Here is a 17,596-nt window from a genome sequence, read left to right as displayed (position 1 = left end):
TAATTTGGTACTTTAGCTGTTGCTAATGTAGTATCACGACCATGGGTACAAGACCTTGATTATTCTAATTGTCAGTTCACCTGAGATGGAACGCTACGTAGGAGGGAAACTTCCTTTTGCAGAAAAATATCTGTTCAGTCCTTTATACTTTTGCATGGCATCCTCACAACACTGTGAGGAAGATGTTTGTATTTTCCCCATTTCAGATGTGGAGACTGAAGTACAAAGATAAAACTTATCCATCACATAGTAAGCAGTGGAGCCAGGATTTGAAACCAGAAGGTGTGACTCCTTAGCCTGTGTCCTTTAACCCATTTAACCCTATTGCATTATGTTCTGTCTCTGATCTTAATGAGGCAGCACAGAACCTTTAGTTTTTTACTCTTTCAAGCCCATTGCTAATGCAGCAGCAGCAGCAACAGCAATAGCTATAGAAATAGAGCCTTAACTAAAGAAGTGTGTCTGGGTTCCAGCCTTACCAAAGAGCTGCAAGAAAAATAAAGACTTGCTTAACCATTTGGGCTTGGCAAAAATAGTTAATGTAGCAAGCAGGGAGACTGTCCTTTGAAAGGCTGCTTACAACTTGACAAGGTTGGCTCTTGGTTGGAATACAGTTCCTTTCATTGATATGACCTATCCTTAAATGATAAGAGTGGCTCATTGTGTCTAGGCTGTTTGTATAAATGATGTGGTTTATACTTTCTTTCCAGGAATCTGGAATTTTGGTACATGATTGGCAGAGGGTGTCTATGTGACCAACCCCCAGTAAAAACCCTGAACAGTGAGTCTCTAATGATCTTCACTGTTAGACAACATTTCCACATGTGTTATCACAGTTCATTGCTGAAGGAATCATGTCCCATGTGGCTTTACTGAGTGAGAACTCTGGAAAGCCTACACCTGGATTCCTCTGAATTTTTCCCATATACTTTTCCCTCCTGCTGATTTCACTTTGTATCCTTCCTCTGTGATAAGTCTTAGAACACAACTATATGCTAAGTCCTGTGCGTGCTTAGAGGATTATTGAGCCTGGCAGTGGTCTTTAGGCTAATTCTTGACACTGGCACTGAAATGTTTGTTGTGATTTGGGCAGTAGGGAATGTGTCTGTACATGTGAAGTGGGTGAAGAGAATGAATGGATGGATGAATGGATGGATGGATGGATGGATGAAGAATTTGAGAGCTTTATAACTTTGGGAGGTTAGGAGCCACAGTAGCTGAGACTGACACCAGAGGAGAGTTTCCATCTTTTACATGCAGAGGAAATACTGGCAGATTAACTGGTTTCTGCTCAGTCACTGTTGCAGACAGGAACTTCATTCAGCAGCAGACCTGCTAGTGATGACATGTTAGAGCAATAGCATCAACAGCAAAGGATCAGCAGTAGTTGAAGAAAATCAACTTTTTAGACTTGTTAGCACTCTTGAGATTTTAGAATTTGTCATTCAAAAGGACTCCTGCTTAAGAAAATAAGGCATTTTTTTGACAAGTTGTATAACAGTTTTGGGTGGAAGAAGAAATAGCCAAGTGAATAATTATAGATTTCAACATCTTTCTCAATTATGGGTAGAATTAGTGGACAGAACATCAACATTCTGTTCACTGGTACTGCTCTCCCTCCAGATTTTTTTTTTAATTGATTTTATTCCTATCCTACTAGGTATCAGTATATAAGAAATCCTTTTAAAAGGAACTTTTGCATATTTATTACAATATTAGACCAATTTTTCAGGCTATTAAACCTATGATGTTACTAAACCTAATATCATAGGTCAAATAGGTGATAAGTGACAAGAGCTAGATTCAAACAAAGGTTTGTTTCCAAAGCTCATGATCTATTTTTCACACCCCGGTGTCTCTGTTGACTTTAGGAAAATTAATATTCCATGCGGTATTTACTTAAGAAGTTCGATTATTTTTGGAAATTGGTTTGTTCTAGGACAAATATTACACGGGTTTAATAGAATCAGAGATGGAAGCATAGCTTCAAGTATGCTAAAGCAGTAAAGTATATTTGTGGTTTCACTAAGATGAAAGGAGGCTAGAATACAACTGTGTTTTTGTGATACGTTGAAATCTCATCTATTGGGCTCATTGCTATTCACTCTGGTTTGCTAATGCTCTTTCTTGAACTAAAACATGAAAACTAGCCTAAGTTCAAACCCTGTAGCTGTTAGAAAATTCAGAGGTGCTAGAAGATCACTAAATGATGCAAAAGAAATTTTAAATTAAAAATTTTTGTTAACATTTTGATAGTAGTAATGGTCAGTAGTAGAATTGACCAAAAATCCTCATGAAATGTATTTGAAAGATCCAGCTGTGGTAGAGACAGATATTGGCAAATTCTTTAAAGTTCATTATTTAAAAAAAAAAAATAGCCCCTTTCTCTGATTAATATTTGAACATGACATATAAAATAGAGGGTAAAATCCAGATATAATAATCCCTTTCAACATTTAGGTGAATTTGCTTTTAGACCTTCATATGCTTGTAGTATATGTGCATCTTTTATTATTATTTATATTTACAGAAGTGGAAAACACATGTTATAACTAATATACGCTATATGGCTTTCAAAGTGAGCAGTGTTCTGTGAGTTTATATCCAGGTTGATAAGTACGGTGCTTCATCATTTTAATAACCACCTAGTGTTTCATTGCATGGATATACTATAACTCATTTAACTAAACTCTTATTGTGAAAACAGTGATGGTTTAATACTTTAGCAGGTTAGTGTAGCTATTAAAAGTATGGACTGATACTGACATGGGTTTGAATCCTGACTCCAACTCTTTATTTGTAGTGTTTGTGTAAGTTACTTAACTCATATATTCCTTAATTTTCTCAGTTGTAAAATGATATTAGGCCTTCCGACTCTATGTTATGAGAAATCTTAAAAATTGTTAAGTTTTATTTATGAATGTGAGAAGAGGGAAGTTTCAGTGATTCTCTTGAAAAAGACTTAAGTGTATATTTCAGAAAGTAGTTGTCAGTGTAAGTAGTACTACTAGTGCAGTAAATTATTTAAGTATGACAACTTACCAAAACCCAGACATTTGTTACTTTTACAAGAGATATCTATGCTTTTCAGAAATCTTTCCTTGACTACCTATGTAAAATCGTAATTCTCCTCTTTATCCCTGGCTGCTCCTTAACCCCACTTTTTAAAAAGCACTTACGACTTTAAAGCATACTACATAATTTTCTTTATTATTTTTTCTTTTGTAAGACTATAGACTCCATAAAATAAGGGCAGGGACTTTTTGTGTTCACTTGGATTTTCCCCACTGGTTAAAGACCTTAGTTTGGTGCTCAGTAAATATTTGTTGGATTTGTTGAATGAATGAATATTATTGCTGTGACAGTTTTATGAGGTCTGTCCAGAAAAAGTACAGCCATTGTAAATATAACAAGAACGGTTTGTGCGACATTGTTGTAACCTGGTAGCTGAGGAGAATGGACTGGAATGCACATGCATGGACAATGAAAACTTTACTAGTCAGTGGGGATGGTAGACACCATTGAGAGAGCATGAATACTGTGTGGCCGTCGCTTTCAAAATGACTGAGCGAGTGGAGGAATGAATCTGCATCAAATTTTGAATGAAGCTTGAACATTCCTCCACAGAAACTATTCGTGATTCAGAAGGCTGCAGCTATGGGCAACTGGTGATTGGCAGCTTCATCACAACAGCACACCTGCTCATGTGTCATGTCTTCTGCAAAGTTTTTAGGCCAAACATCAAATCATCCAGGTGACTCAGCCCCCCTACAGCCCAGATTTGATGCCCTGTGACTTCTGGCTTTTCCCAAAACAAAAATCACTTTTGAAAGGGAAGAGATCTCAGACTGTCAGTGAGATTCAGGAAAATATGACAGGGCAGCTGATGGCAATTGGGAGAACTGTGTGATAGTCCAAGGTGCCTACTTTGAAGGGGACTGAGATGTCATTGTCCTGTTTACAGTGTTTCTTGTATCTTGTATCTTCTTCAATAAATGTCTCTTTTTCATATTAAGTACGTGGCTGGATACTTTCTGGACAGACCTTTGTACATGTAGAATTCAATATGTTTGGGTTATGCCTATATAATAGGGACTAAATAAATATTCAATGAATGCATTTTGGTTGGATGTTATGAATTAGAGGCTTTTAAAGGAATAATTACTAGTCATTAAAAAATGTGTTAATGACCCTGGCCAGCTAGCTTAGTTGGTTAGAACATCATCCCAATACACCAAGGTTGCAGTTTGATCCCAATAAGGGCACATACAAGAATCAACCAATAAATGCATGAATAAGTGGGACAACAAAGCAATCTTTCTTTATCTCCCCACCCCCTTCTCTTCTCTCTGGCCTCCCTCCCCTCCCTTCCTCTCCCTTTCTTTTTTCCTTTTCCCCTCTCCCCCTGTCCCTCTCTTGCTTCTTCCTCTCCCTTTCTCCGTCTTCTTTTTTTCCTCTTTTCTTCCTCTCTCCCTTCCCTCTCCCCCTTCTTCTGAGTCTAAAGTCAATAAAAATTGTAAAAGTATTAGTGTTTTATTGCTAAGATGCCCACATAAAAATGAAAGCAATCAAAATCATTTTATTGAAGTTGTGTCATAGACACAACTGCCACCTTTGTTGTGAAGAATTTGCCCCATCTTTAACTACCATCCTTTTTATTCTCATGTCCTAAAATCTCAGTGGGGGTAGCCTTGGAAAGAAAAATGATACAAATTAACAGCTTGCTAACTATTCTTCTTTTCGGGGTTGAGGAGCAAGTAACTGTTCCTTAGGAAATAAATACATTTTAGAATAGTAATCATACCCGAGATGAAGTGTTGATGAGGCCACAGTGTTTGTGGGGACACAATCTCTAAGCCTTTTGTAAGGGTAGAGTTACCAGTAGTCAGTACCTTTGTTTTTTGGATGTGTTTAGAATAAGCATTGAAAAGGTTAAAGTTAACAAAAGGCTAAATGTTAAAAAAACAACAACTTGAAGTTATCTCATACTGCCTCACAATCTGAAACCTTCACTCAGGTCATTCCCTTAGCTTTATAGTTATTCATTTTTATAAGCAAAAAATCATTTGAACATAGATTACATGGAAAACATTATAGTGGATTCTGTGGAGGATACAAAGGTGAATAATTAGGAGACCACAGTCAACAAGTATAAAGTATGATGAGACTCTATGTACCAGTCACTTTTATTTCTGTTTATGAAAAAACATAGCAACAGCAGGATGAAGATGAGTTTTCTGTTCTGGTTAAGTGTTCACAAAGGGTCACTAGATCATCTGCTAGAATTGTAGAGGGGACTGACTACCTTGGTTTCAAGGTAGTAAGTGGATGTTAATTTCAGTATTTTAAGATTCTTTTATTTAAAAAAAGATAGTACTAGGATTGTAGAAAATTAGGAGTTTTTTAAATAATCTCTTTTTTTATGGTTATGGTATCATGATAGACTAAAACGAATGATCTTACTCTTGAATATCTTGTTCATTTTAGGTATGCTCTGAAGTTTAACCATAAGTTAATGGTTTATTTGCAGAATCTTCCTTATTTGTTATTTTAGTGGCTCTTTCAGTTGTGTGGATTGTCTTTTATTATATTAATAATCTCACCTTAATGTTAATAAAACCACTTCCCATCAAATTTGATAATGAAACACTTTATTTTTACTGCTTAATTACAGTATTCCTTTGCTTTGTTGGCTCTGTGTATTTAATTATTCTTCAGCAGGAGAGAGCTTCAATAATTGATACTTGAGACAGTGAAGCGGATGGGTGTGTTGCCTTAGCCAGAGAGCTGACAAGTCCACAGAACAACTGCTGTACTTGTGTAAATTTACTGTGTGTTTCTAAGGAGACTGTTGATCCAGTGTTGTTCATGCATCTCCCCTCACCCCTACCCCATGATGTCTTTATTATTTGGTTTGTTAAAGCCTTTTAGTATAATGGTAAATTGTTTACTTGTGATAGTCCTTTCTCTCTCCCTTTTTAATAATTTCCTTCTCTTTGCCATCTACGGTCACTCATCCAAACATTTATTTTTTTAATGGCTTCATTCTGCTTATTTTCCATCTCTTAAACCATAATCTCTTACAGCAGTCAGATTTATGAGAGATACTCAATTTTACCAAGGTCCGCATTGCTCTTCCTTTACTATAATGTAAAATTACTTTTCATTCACTTTGTTTATAAATATTAAGTATAATTTTCAAAAATACTTAATATAGGTAGTGTGTTTTCAGGAGAATTATGTCTAGGAAGGAAAAGTTTTTTAAAAGAAAGGAACTAACTTTAAAGTCGTCGTCGGCAGCCGTCCGTCTCGAGAGACGATGGTGTAGCTTCTTAAGAGTCTATCTGCACCGCCGAGAATGGCTGTGCAGTCCGACTCGGGAGCGACACGGTATCTGTCTCCTCCCGTGTTGAATCGACATCTTGCGATGACGCTGGAGTGTCCTCTCCAGTGGAGCTGAAGCTACAGAGCCTGGGCAGGGTGATATGGAGGGTCTGCTGTTGACCATGCAGCAGACCCCCCCTCTCTTCGCAGCTGAAGGGTCCAAGGGAAAGACGGAGTCAATACAGCTTGGCTTCAGGTGCGCCGCAGGAGTTGCCGGTGTTGACTACAACATCAAACCGCCTTAGGGACTCCGGCTCCGGATTTTCTGTCGGGGTTTACTCCCTTAGCCTTTCCCCTGAAGAGGTATGCCGCAAGGCAGCGGAGGTTTTTTGGAGTCAGAGTTTTCCTTCTCTGATGTGCCCTGACTGGAAGATCGAACCAGCGACACTTAGCTCGCAGGCCGACGCTCAATCCACTGAGCCAAACCAGCCAGGGTTTAACTTTAAAGTAACGTAGAACTAATTGTGTTTTTCTCAGCTTTTACAAAGCTTTACAAATATGACTTGGTATTTGAGCTTTATAATATTTTATTTATTTATTTATTTATTTTGGCAGCCGTCCGTCTCTAAAGACGATGGTGTAGCTTCTTAAGAGTCTATCTGCACCGCCGAGAATGGCTGTGCAGTCCGACTCGGGAGTGACACGGTATCTGTCTCCTCCCGTGTTAACTCGACATCTTGCGATGACGCTGGAGTGTCCTCTCCAGTGAAACTGAAGCTACAGAGCCTGGGCAGGGTGATATGGAGGGTCTGCTGTTGCCCATGCAGCAGACCCCCCCTCTCTTCGCAGCTGAAGGGTCCAAGGGAAAGACGGAGTCGATACAGCTTGGCTTCAGGTGCGCCGCAGGAGTTGCCGGTGTTGACTACAACGTCAAACCGCCTTAGGGACTCCGGCTCCGGATTTTCTGTCGGGGTTTACTCCCTTAGCCTTTCCCCTGAGGAGGTATGCCGCAAGGCAGCGGAGGTTTTTTGGAGTCAGAGTTTTCCTTCTCTGATGTGCCCTGACTGGAAGATCGAACCAGCGACACTTAGCTCGCAGGCCGACGCTCAATCCACTGAGCCAAACCAGCCAGGACTTATTTATTTTGGACCATTTGATAAAAGGTACTGTTATAAGTTAAGAGGGTGTGACTTCTCAGTGATTTGTTCTCTGAATTATCTTTTTTAAAGTATATTTTATTGATTATGTTGTTACAGTAGTTCCATTTTTTATTCCCTTTGCTCCCCTCTGCCCAATACCCCCTTCCCTCTAGCAATCCCACCCCCCTTAGTTCATGTCCATGTGTCGTGCATAACAGTTTTTAGCTTCACCCTTTCCTATATTATTCTTAACTTCCCTCTGTCTATTTTGTACCAACCAATTATGCTTCTTAATCCCTACACCATTTCCTCATTTCTTCCCCTTCCCCCTCCCAGCTGCTAACCCTCCAGATGATCCCCATACTTATGATTCTGTTTGTATTCTGGTTTGCTTAGATGGATTTTGTTTTTATTTTTTAGATTCAGTTGTTGATAGTTGTAAATTTGTTGTCATTATAATATTCATAGTTTTGATCTTCTTTTTCTTAATAAGTCCCTTTAACATTTCATGTAATAACGGCTTGGTGGTGATGAACTCCTTTAGCTTTACCTTGTCTGGGAGGCACTTTATCTGCCCTTCCATTCTAAATGATAGCTTTGCTGGGTAGAGTAATCTTGGTTGGAGGTCCTTGCTTTTCATCACCTTGAATACTTCTTGCCAGTCCCTTCTTGCCTGCAAAGTTTCTTTTGAGAAATCAGCTAATAGTCTTATAGGCACCCCTTTGTAGGTAACTGCTTTTCTCTTGCTGCTTTTAAGATTCTCTCTTTATCTTTAACCTTTGCCATTTTAATTATGATGTGTCTTGGTGTGGTCCTCTTTGGGTCTAGCTTGTTTGGGATTCTGTGCTTCCTGGACATGTATGTCTACTTCCTTCACCAAATTTGGGAAGCTTTCCTTCATTATTTTTTCACATCGTCGTCGTCGTCGGCAGCCGTTTTTTTCACATAAGCTTTCAATTTTTTGCTCTTCCTTTTCTCCTTCTGGCACCCCTATGATTCAGATGTTGGCACGTTTAAAGTTGTCCCAGAGGTTCCTAAGCCTCTCCTCATTTTTTTCAATTCTTGTTTCCTCATTCTGTACTGGTTGACTGTTCTTTTCTTCGTTATGTTCCTAATTATTGATTTGAACCCTGGTTTCCTTCCCTTCAGCCTTGGTTTTGTGTGGATTTTCCTTTGTTTTATTTAGCATAGCTTTCACTTCTTCCCTTATGCATTTGCCATACTTAAGCATATCTCTCAAATCTGTGCGCATCTTTATCACCAGTGTTTTGAACTCTTATGTTTGTTATGTTGGCTATTTCCTCATTGCTTAGTTCTCCCACTGGAACCTTGATCCATTCCCTCTTATCTTCTCATCTTGACAGGCTCCTGTGTTCGTTTGCCTTGTGCCTCAGGTTGAGCTGTTGCACCTGTGACATTGTAAGGGGCAGAGCCTTAGATATTCATTAGTATAGGCGACCGGTTTCACCACGTTGTGGCTCTGTATGTAGGGGAAGGGTCTGAGAGGGAACAACGCTGCTTGCTCCACACTCGCCCCTTTTCCAGGCATTTCTCCCACTTCCACATGGGACTGTCACCCCCCCAGCTGTTGCCCTGGCCGTCATTCCCAGAATGGGTGGGTCTGCAGATGTTCTAGGATCATGGGGGCCCTTTAAACAAGGGGACTCTTTTGAGAGACCAGTTTCTTCCTCCGCCCCAACCCCCACTATTTGCACAGTCAGAAGCAATGAGGCTTTATTTTCCCTGGTGCTAAAGCCCTGAGCTGTGCAGTCTGGTCTGGTGCTGGGAGCACTCCTCAGGTGTCCCTCCCGACTTTTAAAAACGTGTGAATGCTCTTTTCGCTGGCCTACCACTGCTGCCACCACCACACTGCATCCTCTCCACCTAGCTCGCCCCTCCTACCTCTCTGAATATTTCTTCTTTATATCTTTGTTCATTGGACTTCCATATAGCTCAGTTTTCTGGAACTCCTGGTTGTCTCTACTTTTGAGGTAGTTGTATTCCTTCTTAGTTGTGGAGGGAGATGCAGCATGTTTGTCTAGGCCTCCATCTTGACTGGAAGTCCTATTTTAAAAACCTTTATTTTCTATAATTTGAAAGTAAATTCTTGAGGGGAAAGCTTGGGCAAACAACTGTGATTATCAGAATATTTTATATGACTGTTCTCAAATGTAAGCTTCTTTTGCTCTTTTTGTCTTTTATCATATCCTGAAATTATTAAGGTCAAAAGTTAGTTTTTTTAAGTATCATATTATTTAAGAGATGTATTATTTATCGTGTATGTTGAATGGTAAGCCCCATCTCTGATGTAAAATAGAATTTCCAAATATAGAACCTTAGGATCAAATATTTTATTTTCTTATGTAGTGAGGCAATAAAAATAAAAATATCCATGTCAACACTTCACATGCTACTGTAGCGTTTGCTTTACTTATGTATTGTTTAAAGCATATTCTTTTTTTAAAAAAGCTCTGTTAGTATTGAAAGCTCTAGTAGAATTATCAAACTTAAATTGCGTTTTATTTTGAAGACTTAGCATCGTTCACCATTTCTTATGATAGTTTATATTTTGTGTGGATACATTAAATGTGACAGTTAAAATGTTGCATTAATTTATTTAAGATGCTATATAAATTTAAGTTAATTTTTTTTCTGTGCTTGAATATTTGATCACATTTTTCTTATAGTTAGAAGTTGAAATGATAATTTAAAGGTAAAGAATAAAGTTTTTAAAAATCTGTTGAATGAATAGTTTTATTTTACTTCCTTTATTTATATAACATTTAATCATAAGAGGAATTAGGCCTTCTGCAAAATTAGGGGAGTCACTCCATAAAAGACTACCCTCACTTCTGACACTTATTGTAATTTCTGGGAGATTTCCAAAAGCACCTTAAGGTACCATAATTTGATAGAAGGACTTACAGAAGTCACTGAAAGCTGTTATACTTACTAGTTATTACAGGGAAAGGATAATAGATTTAAATCAGCCCTGGGAAGAAGCACGTAGGGCAGAATCTGGAGAAGTACCAAACAAACTTTCCTTTGTCCTCTCTCCATGAAGTCAGGATTACTTTCCCAGCATTAATATGTAACACTACTCATGGAATATTGTAGAACAGGGATGCTCACCTGTACTTTGGTGATTACATTTTTATTGAGGTGGCTCTTTTATACAGGCATTATGGATTGTTATTGAAGCTGTGATCTCAGTCTTCAATCTCCAGCCTCTCCAGGCATGCCCCAAAAACCCTCCCCTAAATCCCACTGTTGGTCTTTTTGGTGTGGCCAGCCCTTACTGTCAGATTGTCTGGCGACCCAAAGCCCCCAGTTTAAAAAAACAAAACACTTCTCTAGGACCTTCCAGGGTCTTAGTTCCCAGAAGGAGAAGGCAAAAGATCTCTCTTTGGGAAAAGTTAAGTTCTTTCCCACAGAAACTGTGAGCCAAACTCTTGAGTAAGATTAAAATGAAGTGGTCATGTGCTAATACTAATGGTATTTGAAAGACTTCTATGGAAATAAAAATGCTTCTTAGGAATCACTTGTAGTATAGTAGTAACTTGAAGTTACTCTACATTAAATAGGAATTTGATATTTCTTGCAGTTTTATCTTCCATTCAAAAAGGAAAAATTATTTCACTTTTAAATATTCTATGTATAGATTGCAAAATGCAGAAAATGCATTCTAAAAGTTAATACAGCATAATTTATGATATCAATAAATTGCAAACAATACCAATATTTAATAATAGGGGAGTAATTAAGTATGCCATTATGGATTTTTAAGACTTCATTGAAATAATTACAAAAACTCTTAAAAAATTAAGTTCAACTTCTTCACTTTTAGGATAGAAAAATTGTAAAAGTTCTGGTATTATTTTTCTTTCACCAATAGGTAGGACTGGATATGTAGTGAAGGGATAGTTTTTGAGACAGGAATATAGAATTAAAAGGAAGGAATAGGAACAAGCTTGGGACCAAGGAGAGACACAGGACCCAGGGCACTCTTGCAGCGGACCCAGGCACAGAGAACCTGAGGCTGCCAGCCAAGACACTAGTTCAGGACCCCTGTAGATATCAAAAACATGATGCTCAAGTCTCCTGAATCCAATGCAGAGATCAGGGCAGATCGTCGGCCTTCCACATCCACAAACTGCCAACTTGAGATAAAAAAAAACAGCACAGCTAGTAGGGATTAGGTCTAGATGGCAGTGTAGGCAGACATGGCTCGCCTCTTCACACAATCACATCAAAATTACAACTAAAGTACAGAACAACCATGAGCCAGAACCATCAGATCGAGATGAATAGAAGTCTGACAACTATGGAAATAAAGAAATCACATCCATTGAGACTAGATGCTGAACAGGCTGGTCTGTCATATACAGGTGTGGTGAATAAAAATTCAGGCAGGATACCTGAAAAGTGAGGAGTCCTAGCCACATACCAGGCCTCTTAGCCCAGGGTTCCAGTGCCAGGAAGATAAGTGCCCACAACTTCTGGCTGCAAAAACCAGCGGGGTTTGAGTTGGTGGAAGAAACTGCTGAAGCCCCAAGCAGTTCCTCTTAATGCACACACAGATTACCTCCTCAGACTCACTCTCTGAGCTCAAGCAGTGGGGTAGCAGCTTGAAAGGCACTGGTGGTATACAGGGAAAAATGGAAATGTCTGGCATCAAGGCCAGCAGAGGCCATTGTCCCTTTTCTAAACCCTCCCCCCATAGAGCCAGCAAGCTGGTGCAATATCTGAGACTCCATCACTGTGGCTAACACTATTTGACCCCCCTTTCAGGTTCCCAGAGACTCCACCCTACGCAGTCAACAGGCCCACCCGAGCTACTTTTCCATATGAATGGCTGGTCTTGGCTTGTGCTTCACAACTTCCTAAATCCTATCAAATAAACAACAGCTGGCCTCAGTGAGCTCCAGGCCCTGCACTACCAGCAACCAGCTTAGATGCACTGCTTGCCTTCTCCTGGACATCTTTAATCCCAACACAAGTAGCAGCCATCTCAGATTGCTTTATAGCTCAGGTAGGATGCCCTGGACAAGGTAAGGGCTGACCTTGGCCTGCACCACCTGGGAAACCCCAGGGCCTGTGTACCCAGTGAATGGCTACAGACCACGCCCAGGCACCACCACCTTGCCCCTGCACAGCTGATCCTTTACAGAGGGTGGACGTTGGCAGTCAGTGGTCACAGCCAGTCCTTGCAGCTGACTGGTCTGGGTAAATCCCTCCCATTGATTTGCGAGTAGCAACCAAGTCTCAACGACAAGAGGAGGATGTACTCAGCCTACATGAAGGTCACACCTTGAGTACCCAGCATGGAAGATAGGGGAGGCTGTGCCACTGGACCCTACAGGATACCTGCTATATTAGGCCACGTTACCAAGACATGGAATCAAAACAACTCTACCCCCCAATACACAGAAATGAACACAGGGAAGCTGCCAAATTGAGGAGGCAAAGAAATATGACTCAGATGACAGAACAGACAAAGCCCCAGAAAAAGAACTAAACAAAACAGGGATAGACAACTTATCAGATGCAGAGTTCAAAACACTGGTTATCAGGATGCTCAGAGAACCTCTTGATTATGGCCACAAAATAAAGGAAGTGCGAGTTATACAAAGTGAAATAAAGAAAAGTATACAGAAAACCAGCACTGATGGGAAGGAAGGCAGGATTCGAATCAACAATTTGGAACAAGAGGAAGAAATAAACATTCACCCAGAACAGAGAGACAAAACAAGAATTGTAAAAGACGAGGAAAGTATTAGGAACCTCTGGGACAACATTAAATGCATCAACATCCAAATCATAGGGTTACCAGAAAGAGAACAGGAAGAGCAAGGAATTGAAAAGTTATTTGAAAGAATAATGAAAGAAACCTTCCCTAATTTGGCAAAGGGAATAGACATGCAAGTCCAGGAAGCACAGAGAGTCCCAAACAAGTTGGACCCAATGACACATCATAATTAAAATGCCAAAGATAAAGAGAGAATCTTAAAAGCAGCAAGAGAAAAGCAGAGGTACCTACAAAGAAGTTCCCATAAGACAATTGGCTGATTTCTCAAAAGAAACTTTGCAGGCAAGAAGGGGCCGGCAAGAAGTATTCAAAGTGATGAAAAGCAAGGACCTACAACCAAGATTACTTTATCCAGCAAAGCTATCACTTGAATGGAAAGGCAAATAAAGTGCTTCCCAGACAAGGTAAAGCTAAAGAAGTTCATCATCACCAAATCCTTATTATATGAAAGTTAAAGGGACTTTTTTCAGAAAAAGAAGAACAAAAAATGAACATTAAAATGACAACAAACTCACAACAATCAACCACTGAATCTGAAAAACAAAAACTAAGCAAACCAGAATTGGAACAGAATCATAGGTATGGGGATCATTTGGAGGGTTATGAGCTGGGAGGGATAATGGGGAGAAAGGGAGAATTGGTGCAGAGATCAAGAAGCATAGTTGGTACAAAATAGACAGGAGGATGTTAAGAATAGTATAGGGAAGGGCGAAGCTAGAGAACTTACATGTGTGACCCATGAACATGAACTAAGGGAGGCGGGTTGGTGAAGGGAGGCAAAGGGAAAAAACTTAGGACAACTGTAATAGCATAATCAATAAGATATACTTGAAAAAAAGGGCAGGAATCAATACGTATTTGAGGAAAATTACCAGACAAGAGTGTTATTGTGAGTAGGCTGCCCAGATTAGAAAGAGCCTTTCGTTGGCATCACAGTACATTTAGACTTGATTTAGTCAGCAGTAAATAATTTCATGTTAATGGTTGATTGGATTTTTATTTGTTAGGAAACTGGGTATGAAGTTTATTGAATGAGGTAGAAATAGAACCATAAGTAACTCACTCTTCTCAGATTGGCACTGAAATGGCATGTGTGTGTCAAGACTAGCAGAAATTTTATCTTTTTGACAAGTCTGCTTGGATTTAGTATAGATCATGTCCATTCATACTTCATAAGCCAAAGCAAATCATAAAACTGTGCTCAATGTCAGTGGACTAGGGAGGTATCTTCCTCTCATAGGACGCATTACAAGTCACATGGTCATGACTGGGAATGAATAGTTTTTTCATAGAAGAAGCAGAGGGCACAAATACTCTGGAGCAGTAATAAAGTCTACCACTTTATAAAGTGCTTGTTTATTTCTCTTGTCATTTTGTTATTCTTGACTTTTCTTGATTCCTTGTGGGGGTTTTTTCCCTCCTTTTTTCTTCTTAGTTATTTTGAAGATTAACGGATAAAAAAAATCACTGAATATGAAGGATTTGGCCAATATCGAAATAAGTTACATCTTTGTGTTCAATCTTAAAAAGAAAGTATCGAAAAATCAGAATTCTTAGGGTACACAAAATATTTTTATGCAGCTCTGGCTGGTATGGCTTGTTGGGAGTGCCACCCCATGTATTGAAAGATTGTGGGTTCAATTCTGGTCAGGGCACATATGGAGGCAAGCAGTTGATGTTTCCATCTCACATCATGCCTCTCTTTCTCTCTCTCAAAAAAAAAAAAGAAGCCTAAAAATATACTACAAAAACAATGTCAGAATATACCTACTCAGTATGGTTTCTGGTACTTCAACTGTAACAGGTTAGAGGATTGGGTTTAATCAAAAGGGTACAAGTTTATGCCCCAATTATGTGATGGCGATTCTGTTTTAATAACTAACAGTCATGTATAAATATGCAGTAATTTTTCTTTATTGTAAAGTTCACTTTCAGCCTTTAGCTTCTGTGATTCTTGAGGACTTCCCCTTAAATGCCTTGATATTCAGATGAAGTAATATTCACTTTTGTATTTTTAGTAGTAAATATGGATCATTATTTGAGACTTGTGTTATTAAGAAAATATTTCTCTTCCTTTTCAGCGGGGACCTGATGAGCTTCTTTCTTCTGGCATCATTAACGGACCTTTTACCATGAACAATTCTACTCCTTCTACAGGTGTGTATGGTGAGCTTTCAGTTTTTTCAAAATCTGAAATGTTTTCTTTCCATGGGTTTCCAAAAACGTCTTTTACATTTTTTTTTTTTTTTTGCTCATAAACATGTTGAAGTGCCTCTATATACAGTAGTCCCTCGCTGTATCGCGGTTTACTTATCGTGGCCTCACCGTATCGCGGGATTTTAAAAAATATTCTGTTTATTTATTGCGGATTTTTCTCTATATCGCGGGATTTTGCGGTACTGTATACGTATGTTGTTAAAGTTATGTAGGTTTAAGAGTGTAGAATAAATGTAAAGTTCCTACTTCGCGGGGTGGGGCTGTCTGGAACATAATACCCACAGTAAGTGAGGGAATACTGTATAACAAAAACTAAAATTTATTGTAGTAAATTTATTGCAGTAAATTCATATATGTGAGATTTAGAGTTACAACTCTTAAATTTTAAGGATTAATAAGGATTTAATTTGATAATTACTTTTTTCTTTGATGTTCTGTGTGTTACAGAGTTGTGATAAAACTGTCAATAAGTTGGTGACCTTGAATTATTGAATAAAAGAGCTAGATTTTAACTCTCGTACAGGGGGTCAGAAGTAGGTTTACAGTTGTTCATATGGAAAATAATGAAATAATACAAGAATAAACTGCTTCGTGTACTCACAACTATAAACTTACTTTTGCCCCACCCTGTATTGAATAATGATGGATTTAAAATAGAATATTGAATATTAAAATTTTAAGCTGATGTGATTTTTAAAAATTGAAGCAATGCACATCCCATAAGGTAACCACATGATTTAAAAATAAATATTTTTGAAATTTGAGTATTGTAAAATGAGTTGGAGAATGTAATAATGGAGGGAGAGTGAGCAGTTTAGAGGCTATTTGTACTGTAGCAATAGCTGTTGTGATGGAGAGAATTAGAAGGTGAAATTGACAGTTACTGGTGATTACTATTTGGAGATTACTTTGAGTGCCAGTGTCACTGTGAGCAACACTGACAGATTTTCCCAAAAGTGCCAGCGTCGCTCCCAGCAACTCTTTTTTATTGGCGATAAATGTAAATAACAATGGAATAATTCGTATTTTATGTTTTGTTCTCTCTTTTTTTGTACCTCAGGCTATATATATTGATATAATTTTTTCTCATGTTGATCCAAATTTTGAATTACACATGGCACTCAAAGGGTTAATGTTTGAATAAGAGATTCCATTGATGATTTCCATATTTGGGACTTGCATAACTGAATAGATGGTAGTGCCACTCACTTATAATAGAAAATATAGGAATAACAGAGTTGAATGACACAGCAGGTTCTCATTGAGTTCCTCTGGAACATCTAGATGGTACTGTCAGAGAGTGGGTTCTTCTGGTCTCAACATCATGAGAGAGATTTGGAAACAAGTATCATACACAGTTGATAGCTGACACTGTGAGAGTGGAGAGTCTCAGAAAAGGTGAGATTTTATCCAGATGTCTTTGGAGTTAGAGGGTGAGTGGACCTCACTTTCCAGACCCTGAGAGCTACATGGGGTTTGGGAGAGTGAATAGCCTTTATGTAAGGAATCTGCAAGAGAAGTGGACCAGGTTCAGTTAAGGCAGAAGATGGAAAGAAAATTGGGCGAAGAGGTTAAAAGTATCTGGGAATTGGTCAACCATGGGACCTTGCTCTAGAGAACTAAATGGAAAGATTTTATAGGCAGGGCAACAGCAAGAGATTTGTTCATATAGAAGTCTGGACAGAGTAACATGGCCATGAGACTAAAGCAGCTTTCTCAAAGTTGAGCTGGCATCAGAATCACCCGAAGGGCTGCTTAAATAAGCATGGTTGTTAAGTCAATCCCTAGAATTTCTGATTCAGTAGCTCAAGGGTGGGTCCTGAGAATTTGCATTTCTACAAGTTCCCAGGTAAAGATGATGCTGCATTTGAAGACCTTATTTTGAGAACTACTGGATAAAGGAAATGCTAGAACATATGAAGTTCTTTAAACTGATCTGTCTTTTTGATCTGGTGGGCTTTTAAAAATAATTTCTGCCTTTAAACCTGAGGGTTATAGTGTATTTCGGGTGGAGCCCATATGTTTGTTCTTATTTTTAAAACTGAGATCAGTTAGTTTGGTCATGTGTACATAGTGGCATGGATGACCAGAAAGACTTACATGTTGG

General features: G+C 38.8%; 1 protein-coding gene across 3 annotated transcripts in view; it reads left to right on the top strand.

Moving 5' to 3' along the window:
• Nucleotides 1-17,596, top strand: part of PTBP3 (polypyrimidine tract binding protein 3) — a 103,764-nt gene that overhangs the window by 15,536 nt on the left and 70,632 nt on the right. For all 3 annotated transcript variants that reach the window (XM_090274568.1, XM_090274567.1, XM_090274569.1), the window contains one exon: nucleotides 15,354-15,429. In XM_090274568.1, the coding sequence (XP_090130694.1) occupies nucleotides 15,405-15,429 (25 nt within the window). In that variant the 5' untranslated portion in view covers nucleotides 15,354-15,404. The remainder of the gene's footprint in view (nucleotides 1-15,353; nucleotides 15,430-17,596) is intronic.

This window comes from Furipterus horrens, unplaced genomic scaffold (assembly GCF_987537825.1).
Source record: "Furipterus horrens unplaced genomic scaffold, mFurHor1.1.pri manual_scaffold_4, whole genome shotgun sequence".
Classification (NCBI taxonomy): Eukaryota; Metazoa; Chordata; class Mammalia; order Chiroptera; family Furipteridae; genus Furipterus; species Furipterus horrens.
This window is presented reverse-complemented; position numbering and strand designations above follow the sequence as displayed.